Below are 11,423 nucleotides of genomic sequence, written 5' to 3' on the forward strand. Positions count from 1 at the left end.
GCACCAGGGACTGGCTTCATGGAAGACAATTTTTCCACAGGACTTGGGCCTGGAGGTGGGTGGCAGGGGGAAGGGAATAGTTTCAGGATGATTCAAGCACATTACATTTTATTGTATAGTAAAATCTCTCTGCTAACGATAATCTATATTTGCAGCTGCTCCCCAGTGTTAGCATCACTGCCTCAGATCATCAGGCATTAGATTCTCATAAGGAGTGCACAACCTAGATCCCTCGCATGCACGGTTTACAGTTGGGTTTGCGCTCCTCTGAATCTAATGCCACCACTGATCTGACAGGAGGTGGCGCTTATGCGAGATGGGGAGCAGCTGTAAATACAGATGAAGCTTCCTCAGTCACTCTTCCACCCACCACTCACCTCCTGCTGTTGTGGGCCAGTTCCTAACAGGCTACGGACCAGTACCGGTCTGCAGCCCAGGGGTTGGGGACCACAGCCTTAGAGGGCCTAATCAGAACTCAAAAGCTGTAGGGTAGAACTCCCTCAAGTACAGATGCTGGACTCTGCAGCAGAAACTACTCAAGCTATTTATTAGGAATGAAAATTCCCCGTCCCATCCTTAACCTATTATATAAGACACCACAGGGGGGGAGAACAGAGAAAACGTAAGTCTGATTTTAAAACAAACTCAAGAATAACTGATGCATGTAAGTTTGAGAACTGATGTCCAGGACATGATCCATGCCTTCTAGTGGTCTATGCTCTAAACACCTGTAGATGCAGCCACTGTGAATCAAGATTCTGTCTTCAGTCTTCACAAAGCAGCATAGACGGCAGAACAAGAAACTTTAGGCTTATCTTCACAAATCAAACCACAGTATCCAGAGGACAGGAATCCTGTCTGCTCTTCACTGATGTTCCTCATTCCCAGGGCCACACAAGCACAGTGTCATGCTATAAGCAGAGCCAGCCTAGTGGTAGCCAGGAGCAGACAGGCCACCTAGTTAAGCTGTGCCTAGTTGGCCTTCTTGGATCTCACCAATCATCATAACCTCCCAAGAACTCATTCATAAAAAAACTTCAAAGTGTCCTGCTTACCTGTAATTACCAAATCCAGTGAGGTAAAAATTTTCTCAGACTATAATTGTACCCTGTTCCCTAAATCCTACTGAGATTCTCAGGAGAGGACATATGCCTAAGGTTACTCGAGGTGATATTTTGCATGGAGAGCACTTAGTTCCACTAACTGTGGTTGGGAAGGAATCATTACCACTTTGACAGAAGAAAACTGAGGTCACAGGTTAACTGGCAGCCACACAATGTGTGTGTGTGGTAACGTGGAGGGAGGGGTAGCGCACACAAATTACCTTCCCAGGTGCATGTGACTGGATACAGACCACAGGCCAAGCACCTGGGGCTGGGGCTCTAAACTTTGGACTAAAACTATTCCTTAGGCCTCCAGGATACCTGTTGGCAGGTGCACTGAGGATGAACACAGCAAGTGTGTTTGATAACACAATCCAATTGAGGAGTGGGTAAAGTGCATTTATTTTCTTCTATATGTGTTTTTTTGTTAAAGGAAAAAGGAAGAAAAAGACTCCTCCCTTTCAGCACCCAATGTCCACTGGGCTTGGAGTGGGTGGAGCCGAAGCCAGCCCCCTAAGAGAAGGTGTAGGAGTAGAAGGCAATGGCATTGACGCTGTAGTCCATGGGGAGGAGGTGCCCAATGTGCTTGGCCCCTAGGCTGGCCCCACCCAGGGCGGAGGAGTGCCTCAGCTTCAGCAGGGTGAAGCTGGAGAAGAAGTTCTGAGCCTGGATCTCCCTGCCCTGGGTCAACGCCAAAAGAAAACCTAGAGGGAAGAACACAGGACAGAGATGAGAGGAGATCAACAACCAAGGAGGAGGAGGGGACAAAGATGCCCGTGCCCTGAAGCACACTCCTGTAGAGGTGCTGGAGGTGCCCACACACCAAGTCCCCAGCACCCACACAGGGTGCACCAGAGTACATGGACCCAGTAACAGCTGTGGGTACTGGAGTCAGCAGCCCCTGAGGGGCCTGCCCTCTCAGTTCCGGGGCATCCGATGCCAAGAACTCAGAGTAGCAATGCAGGTCCTTGAGCTCTACTTCAGATGTCTAATGGCAACCGTACAACGGCCTGAGGTAAGGCTGCCAGGGCTAAGAAGTCACGTTTCCTTCCTTCTGGCTAGGATTATACTGACTCGGGATGTTTTAACATGCTAGTAAGTGCTGTGATTTTAAGTTAGATTTGTCATTAATGAACTTTTTAAAAAGTGGCTATTATTCAATAAATCATTTGGAATATAACATCTTTGCAAGAGCTCAAGGAAGCTGGACAGGACATAATAAAAGGGCTCAAAGGCAGAGTGAGGTTGGGGGCCTTAGTTAGCCAGAGGCATCAGTGGCCTGTCCCAGCCTCAGGGCCCAGGTCCCAAGTTCTCCCTGGGGCAAGCAGCTTTCTTGGGCCACCTCCTTTCCAGCCCATCCTCTGCCCTTGCCCTTCCCTCCTGCCCCCACCCCAGACTCACCTTCCTTAAGCAGCTCCCAGCTCTTCCACACAGAGCCCACACACAGGATGGGGAGGCCAATCTCCCCTTGGAACAAGACCTGGGCAGAGAGCAGAAAACGGATGCTGGGGGCTGACCAAGCCTCGCCAGTGCTGAGGGGGTAGTTTCTTCAGACGAACCCACCCCATCCCAGTTACTCTTCCCCTCCAGCCAAGAACCAAAAGAAGGTGGATTCAAGGAAAGAAAAAAAAAGGAGGAAAACAGAAACTCATAAAGGCAAGGGAGAGAAGAGGAAGGAAAAAGAGTTAAGCAACAACTTGAAAGAAAGAAGGGAAAGAAACGGACAGAAACATGACTAAAGGGGACAGCACACGCACATCAAACCAATTTACTACATACAAATGCAGATTATGGGCCAGTCACAGAGGGAGGCACTCAACCAAAGACCTTGCTTATTACAGACATTCTGCAGAATTTTCTCATTCTCTAAGTTCATTTAAAATGCTATCCAATTTACACAGGGTTTGATGGGCAGTCCCGTCCCTCATGAGAAAGGACGAAACCTGGCCCATCAGCTCCCGACCTTCGTTTCCCACCTCCACTCACCGGGTCAATCTCAGGCAACACTGCTACCACGTGTCTGCCCAGCATCTCCCCAGCCTTCCTGAAGATGTAACGGGAAAGGGGGTCTCCCTGCTGAGCACCTGGGGTAGGGAGGAGGGAAGAAGGGAACTGCTGAGTACCTAGGGAGCTGCCACTCCGGGGTTATCCTTTCCCCCTGTTGCAAGGCAGCAATTATGGAAGCACCTAAGCTAGCACAAGTCTAAGGATGGATGCCCACCCCCTGGCACGTGGGTAAGCAAGCCTCCACTGCCACCTCTCCACCCTTCCCCCCTTGGGCAAAGATGGCTCACTCAAGCACTGGGAAGGGCGGCACCCCTAGAGGAGCACACTGCCACCTGGTTTGCACTCTAGCTTACACCCAGTTACTGTGAGCCTGTCCCTACAAGTCTCTCAGCTCTGGGGACCCAGGACCCTGGCTGAGCAGCTAGCTGGCTGGTCTTCCTGTCAGTGCCCCCAACCCGCCACCAGTAATATCTGCTGGTTAGCCCCTTCCTGGCTTTGTTCTGGACGGGCCTCTGTCCAACAAGATCTAAGAGAGCCCTGGAAAGCCCTGAGGCCTCAGGAATCCAAATTAAGGGAGTACGGACCTCACTTACAGTGGAGAAAGAGCAACATGTAGCACACAAGCCCTATGTTCAGCTTCTCCTGACACCCAAAAACATATGCCTCTCTATAATCCCCTAATTCTCTGAGTATAATTAGCTAAACAAAAAGTTACAGATTTGTCCAAAGGACAACTGCTTCACAAATTTCTCAGGAATAGGCACACTGACTGCCTGCACAAGCCATGATGGTTGTCAAGGAGGGAAATACAGGTACAGAACAATTGTCATCACAACCCACATACCCTTCTGCCTCCACTCCAAGGCCCACCACCACCAAGGCCAGTGGTGGCAGAGAACTGAGGTCACTTGGTAAGAGAGAAATTGGTATCCAGTCCCCATCTGGACCCCACTCTAACCCCCAATTGGGGAACAAAGCCAGATAAAACCCTGCCCCACCTCTAGTACCTTCTGCAATCTTCCGGCAAAACCCAGCAAACCTGCATTTATCAAAGTCTCTATACAGGTGGGTGAGTATTCCTAGCCGATCTGGCACCTAAGAGACAGAGAAAGGGCACAAGACAGTCAGCAGAAGCAAAAGAAAATCCCCCACCTGCCCACCCAAGCTGGCCTTCCTAATGTCTCTCCCACTTAAAAAGCTAGAATAGTTTTTTCAGTCTTTTTAGCTCCAGAAGGTACAAGGATTTGAGATTTCTCATGTGAGAAAAGTTCTGTTTTCCCCCACATGAACTTCATTGCTTCTTCCAGATTAGTTAGAAGGCAGCACAGAATACAGATTTGTGTTCACCAAAGCATATTATGTAGTTCCCTGAGGTGCTCTTGAAAAGACTTCTTTGGTCAAGGGCATCTAAGGAATGCTGTATTCTATAACTCTCTCTTGGAGAGTCACAATGCACATTAGCTAATTATCACAATGCACATTAGCTAATTAAAGATTTTTTTTTTTTTTTTTTTCTTTTCCTGAGACAGAGTCTCACTCTGTTGCCCAGGCTAGAGTGAGTGCCGTGGCGTCAGCCTAGCTCACAGCAACCTCAAACTCCTGGGCTCAAGCAATCCTCCTGCCTCAGCCTCCCGAGTAGCTGGGACTACAGGCATGCGCCACCATGCCCGGCTAATTTTTTCTATATATATATTTAGCTGTCTATATAATTTCTTTCTATTTTTAGTAGAGATGGGGTCTCGCTCTTGCTCAGGCTGGTCTCAAACTCCTGAACTCAAATGATCCGCCCACCTCGGCCTCCCAGAGTGCTAGGATTACAGGCGTGAGCCACCGCGCCCGGCCGCTAATTAAAGATTTTGAGAAGTCCTGCCACCAAGAAATTGATTTGTTTCTCCCAAAATTATCTGAACACAGAAGGTCCTTCTTCCACCCCAACAAACTTACATGCCCTTAACACCTCTAAGGTTCTGAGGAACCAGTGACTGCCCACAATACATTTTAGTAAATGGAACGGGGGCACCTAAAATTTGAGCTCCTACAGCAATACACTAAGCATTTTATAACTATCTTATTTGATCTTTGTAACAACTTTGTAAGAATGACTAAATGACAGAAGAAGGAGCAGTAGACATATCAGCAGAGTTTAGAACCAACTGGCTGAGTCAGGATAGCTTAACTCCACTTCCTGCAGCAACTGCTATAAAAGTGATTTTTCTTCCTGGTCCCCCCGTCCCTACTCCTCAACTTGGGCCAGGCCAAAGTTCCCCTTTAATCACCAGTCCCTCAGCACTGAGAACACAGGTCCTACTTGCCAGCATCTCTAATCTTCCTTGGCCCCAGCCCCAAAGACTAACTGGCCCTCATGCGAAAAGACATCTACCAAATAAACATATCTGCCTTTCCTCTCCCTTCCACCTCCTCTCCCACCTTTTACCTCTGGTTCTGCTAAAGGCAGCTGTTTCCTAACCCACTGCAAATGAGCACGGCACAGACAAGGAGTCAATAACCAGTGCTGAGTAGGAGGCTGCACCTCCCCCAGAACTCTTCCTGCCCATCTCTTAATGGGCTCTCCTGACCCACACAAGCCAGAAGTAGCTCACCAGCTCACCACTTGTTCTGTCTCTGCCCCCGACTGCACCCTGCATTTTTCATTCGAGACTAGAACGCCATCTGCTTTCACCTCCCAGCAGGTACTAGCTGCCCAAGAATGAAGTCTGGCTACCCATCTGTCCCCAGACCACCCCTTCTCCTCCTGTCACCTTCCTGGAAGGTGCTCCCCACATCATTCTGAATCCTGTCCTACGACTTCTCCACCCCACAGCTCTGACCCACAATTCAACCTGATTTCCCTTTGTACCCCTAGTCCAACCCCTGCATCCATTTCTCCTCCGAGTCTCCCACTGCCCTACCTAAGGCGTGCACGTTTACTGGGGGACAGGGAGCGTACCTGGAAATAGTTGAACATGGCCTGCTTGACATAGCCAATATCATGAGGAGCCGCCTCTAGGTTGTCGATGGAGTCAAAGACTATTTTCACTGCTTGGTGTGCAATCCAGTAGGCTGCAGAGAGCAAAGAGGGCTAAGATGGGAGCAATCTCCCTGAGCTCACCAGGAAGGAAACTCAGACTTGGGGTGAGTGATCTGGTCGGGTTTTATAGCAAATTAGGTTTCCTGATTCCCAGCCTGGGGGGCCTCTAATCAAACTGTATCTGACTGACCAACATAAGGGAAAGCTGACGGGAGAAGACAGAATAGGTAAAGCTGTGTCACACCAGCTTCCACCCAAAGATAAGACAAGGTCAGTAGTTGTCACAAATACCACTGGAGTCACTGCCATGAGCTTGACCTCAAGGGCCGCTATGAAAATGTACACATGCTGCCTATAAAGAAGTTGTGGTGGGAGGAGCTTTGGCAGCCCTTTCCCACTAGCAGACCGGAATGGCATCTCCTGGCATCTACGGCCTTAACCCTCATAGTTTCAACTCCTAAGGACTCCAAAAGTCAACACAGGTCGCACACTGTGCTGAGGCACGAATCTGAACCCCGGGTGCAAGTCACTGCTGAAGTGCAAGGGCAACAGGAGGTCCGGCATCTGCATCTCTATTATTTCCCAGACATCATCCTGCACTTGGAATGCTCAGTTTCAGGAGCTGTCCCCAGACAGCCCCAGTCAGCAGGCCAAGGGCAGGGAGAGGAAAATGGGGAGCTAAAGGAAGGGGATGTCTAGGACCCTGAGCCAGGCCCAGTCAGTGTAAGCTCACCTGAGCCCTCGTCTCCCATCATATGGCCCCAGCCACCGCAGCCACTCTCAGAGCCATCAGGGTTGATGAGCCTGCAGTTGGAGCCCGTCCCAGAGATGAGCACGATCCCACCTGGGGAAAGGGCATGGGAGGCTCAGCATGGCCAAGGCCTTGCACAGAGCAACAACTGCCAACTGCGGAAAGACAGGGCAGAAACCAGCCCCAGGCAAAGGGATCACCACCCAGTCTTACAGAGGAGAAAACTGAGCCCAGCTAGTTTCCTGACTGAGGGTGAGGGCCTGGGTCTCAGAGAAACTCCAATCATATAGAGCCCTTTTCTGGACGACAAAGAGGAACACGAGTCTGCACCTAACCAAGTGGTTAGTCTTTGCCTAACCACTCTTCATGTGACTACCTGCTTTATTGAGAATCTACTATGTGCCAGGGACTGTGCTGACCCTGTTCTCATAGTGTTACTCATTCAGTGCCTTACACTAACTTACAAATACAATTACCCCATATCATAGATAAGGAAATTGAAACTCAGAGAGTTCCATAACTTCACCAAGATGGTACAGCTGGCAAAATAGGAGGTGGGATTCAAACGCCAATACTGTGACGCCAACACTTTTTACACTATCACAGAGATCCCCCCACACTCTCCTCCATACTCACAGCTCCTCTCGGCTTGCCTGCATCACCACACTGCCCCCAGGGGCTCCCTCCTCTGCAGTGGAGTCTTATGTGTGACTCCACTCCTAGCTTCCCATCGAGACAGCTTTCCTGCTGGCCCTCCTTCTGTCCGGTCCTTGCTCTGGCAGGGACTTAAGCTAATGAAAGGCGAGTCAAGGGCAATATGACAGAGGCTGCCTTCCAGATATTTACAAGACAAGTTTTGCCAGCTACATCCAAGGGGCTTTCCCAAGAAAACCAGTTCTCAATCTCATCCCTCCCTCCACCTCCTCACCATCCGGCGTAGCTGTGGCGATGGAGCCGGCGGCGTCGGTGGTGATTAGGTAGCTTTCACTCAGGTAGGGAAATCGGTCCCTCAGCTCCTCCATCAGGATCCTCACCGCGTCCTCCTGCTCCCCACCGCTCAGGGATAGGCCCTAGGCCACGCGGGAGGTGAGCCAGTGCGCACAGCCCTGGACCCAGCTCTTCTCAGCCCCTCCCATCCTGCTGCCTAACTCCTGCTCTCCCCATCTGGCCAGGCCCTGCTCATCCAGCCTCAGTCCTCCTGCCACCCCACACAAGGACCCCTCAGAAGGCTGTGGCTGCAAGAACTTGGACTGGGGATGGACAGAGTTAAGAAGGGATTCGACAATGCCAGGTTTGGAAATTGCGAGGACAGTAGTACTCTTAACAGAAGACCAGGCAGAAGAGCAAGGTGAGGGGAGATGGAGAGAGAAGCTTGGTTTGGAGTATTCAGGGTTTGGCTATGCCTGCAGAACATCTCATGGTATGTCCAGGGAGTAGCCGGAGCTACACAACTTGGAAGAAAGATCTGAGTTGGGAATAACAACAGCTAACACTGAATGAGTGCATAGGGGTCAGGCTCTATACTAACCATCTGGGGATACACCACGTCATTTTACTTTCCCAACAACTCTGAAGTAGCTACTGCTATCCACGTTTTCCAAATGAGGAACTGAGGCTCAGAGAAGGTAAGTAACCTACTTAGGGTCACACAGACGTTGAGTGGCAAAGCTAGGATTCAAACCAGGGTCTCAGTGGCTCTCCAAAGCCCTGTGCTCTTCCAACACATTTGTGGCTTGTAGGTTACAACAGAAGCCACAAGAATGGGTGAGATTATGAAAGTTTTGACACCAAGGACTAAGCCTTGGAGGTCTTTTTTTGTACAGTCGTCAAACTCATCTAGTCCAAACTTGCTACCTGTCTCCAGTGTTGCTGATGGCTTAATTCCCAGATTCTACCCCAGACTCACCAAGCTTCGTAGAGGTACCAGAGGATCCACCCCTGCTTTCCGTTTGGCCCTGTTCACCATCTCATTGATCCGCTCCACGCACTTGTCTGTCCCGATCAGCTGGCCCCAACCAAGGAAAAGAGGAGTTACAAAGGCTTGCAGGACCTGTGTTGCCCCTACCAGCTGTTATATGAGCCCCAGCCACCACCTCAATAAGAGTTACAGAGAATAAAATCAGAACCAACCCCTCTGGTCCCCTCAGTGTGGCTTTTACCCAGTGATTTGTGCTCAGTCCATCTGCTTCTGCCAGGATCTGCCCATCCTCCGAGAGTAAAAGGACCTTGGACCGTGTGCCTCCCCTACAGAACACAAGAGGGCACTCAGTCCCGCTGAGAAAAACCTGCAGACAGAGCGAAGCTTGTGCTGTCCTTGTCGCAGGCAGAGCCCAGTGTGACACGGAGGAGACAGCCTCTGCAAACCCAATCGCCACTCCCAAACCCACCTCTGTAGTTTGGTGTTTGCGGTGCTCTTTAACCTTGAAACCTTCTCTCATGTGTGCCCTACCCCCATAAATTAGTTAAGGCTCCATTAGTTATGCCTTCACAGTGTCTCCAAAGCTATTAAAGACTCCCCTACAGTAAGAGTGTGTTCAGTTGTTTTGTGTCTGCCTCTCCCTAGGCTGTGAGCTCCACTGGGTCAAGCTCTGAATCATTTACCTATCCTCAGAACTAGCACAAGGCCTGGCATGGGCAACACTCAGTAAACCACTGCTAAAGAGAACGGTACATCTCTCTGCTTCTCTCACAATAGCTAACGGCTGCCTTTCAAGATCCAGCTGCAGCTGCCAAGGCCTTCAAGACACCCTTGTGAGAAATGCTGACCCAATGGCAGGGAGAGTTTATACATACTTAGGCAACCAAACTCTCAAAAGGTGGTTAGTGGGGGAGATGGTAGTTTAGGGGGAGATTTGGGGTGGTGGGATGTACGTTTCTTTACGTTTCTTTTAGGAATGGCAGAAGAGAATACTGAAGACCTGCTGATCAAACTCAAAGACGACATGAAGTTTCAAGGAGTAGTTAATGCATGAGGTGGCAGATTCAACATCCCAAAGAATATCTTGACAAACTGGAAGGAATGGGTCATAATTTACAGATGACTATAACAAGGATGAATGCAAACTCCTATGCTTAGTTTATTGTTTAAAAGTGCTACAGATACATGACCAGGGAGATCAATCTTAAAATGTGTGCGAAAAGACTTTGGGGTCTGTGAGTCAGCAATGAGATGTGCCTGCCAGAGAAGTGAATCCAATCTCAGATTCGAAAGTACAGTGTCTTGGCTAAGGGGACAGCACCCTATATTATGCCCTGATTTGACACATCTAGGTTCACAAAATGTTGTCACCGGCAGGGACTTGCAAATCATCTTGTTCGTCGTCATATTCACTTTACACATGTGGTAAGTGAAGCCCAGAGAAGGCAAATGTCTTGGCCACAGTCATACCCAGAGATAGAGCTATTACAAAAAGTTCAGCAGACAAGCTTCTGAGCAGGAAAAATACAAGAACAGAATCTGGTGTGAGGAGCATGGAGTGCCGACACGAATGGAGGAGTTTCAGGCATTCAGGACAAGCTAGTATTCTGGCTGCCAGCTGCTCTAGCTCCCAGACACACTCCGGCAAAGATCTTTGTCCCGGCTTCCACCCACTCCCACTCCCCAACCCAGCAACTTCACCCCTGACACCTGTTCTGCGGAACTCACTCCGGGGTCAGGAAAGGGGGAAAAGAGCTGCTTGCCCAGCAGAAGACTGCAGAGTGGGTCGTTTGCGGGAGGAAGGGGCGTGGTTCCCCCGGGAAATACAAAGGACCCACCCCCCGGGGTGTGGCTGTAGCACGCGCAGAGTCCCCGCAAACATACAGCCCGCACACAAGGGCGCCCCGGCGCGTGCACACACACCTCTGCTCTGCAAGGCCTCGAAGCCCCAAATCTCAAAGTGGCAGGACCCTGAGGAGCGAGATCACCAGCCTGCCGACCTGGCCACGGCCTTCCACCCCGCCCTTGGGCCCGGGATGCTCTAGGCCGCCCCTCCCCAAGAGCCCTCCGCGAGGCCGCACTCACCCCTCCACACCCCCGTAGAGCGCGGCCATGCTGCTGCCACTTGAGCGATGATGGTCCCGCCGTTTGCTTCCCTCCAGACAGCCGCTTCCCTCCCTCCCGCCTGCTCGGCACCGCCCCGCATCACCTGACCGCTCGCGCAGTCCAGCTGACTCCCAGTGCGCGTGCGCGGGGCGTGGCGTTTGAGCCGCATTCGTCCCCGGATCGCTCAAGCCTGGCGTCGCCTTTGGGCTGGGTGAGTGCGGTTCGCACCAGCTTCTGCGGAACCTGCCCGGCCCCTCCTGCCCTCCTGGGGCCGCCAGAGATGGATATCGGATCCCAAGTGGAGGAACCAGAAGGGGATGTCGGGGTTGGACCTTCTGGACACGTCACTACCCTGCCCACACCTCAGCTCCCGGAAGTTGCTGGCAGCCCCGCTTGGCGCATGCGCACTGCCTGTGGGTTGCGTAGCTGTGACGCACACGTGACACTCTCAGCCGGACCCCGCGGAGACGTGGGGTTGCGGAGCCGCGCGCGCATTCATGAGGATCCCCC

The 11,423-nt window shown here is 51.1% G+C and overlaps 1 protein-coding gene across 1 annotated transcript; it reads right to left on the reverse strand.

The window, feature by feature from the left end:
- Positions 1-1,498: 1,498 nt before the first annotated feature.
- Positions 1,499-10,959, reverse strand: NAGK (N-acetylglucosamine kinase). Its single transcript, XM_069494146.1, has 10 exons — positions 10,893-10,959; positions 9,049-9,133; positions 8,796-8,894; positions 7,818-7,959; positions 6,872-6,982; positions 6,058-6,170; positions 4,118-4,205; positions 3,090-3,187; positions 2,505-2,583; positions 1,499-1,807 (listed from the first exon to the last, which is right to left on the reverse strand). The coding sequence occupies exons 1-10, from the start codon at positions 10,919-10,921 to the stop codon at positions 1,617-1,619; spliced, it is 1,035 nt and encodes a 344-aa protein (XP_069350247.1). The 5' UTR covers positions 10,922-10,959; the 3' UTR covers positions 1,499-1,616.
- Positions 10,960-11,423: the final 464 nt, after the last annotated feature.

The sequence above is a fragment of the Eulemur rufifrons genome, chromosome 19 (genome assembly GCF_041146395.1).
Source record: "Eulemur rufifrons isolate Redbay chromosome 19, OSU_ERuf_1, whole genome shotgun sequence".
Taxonomy (NCBI): domain Eukaryota; kingdom Metazoa; phylum Chordata; class Mammalia; order Primates; family Lemuridae; genus Eulemur; species Eulemur rufifrons.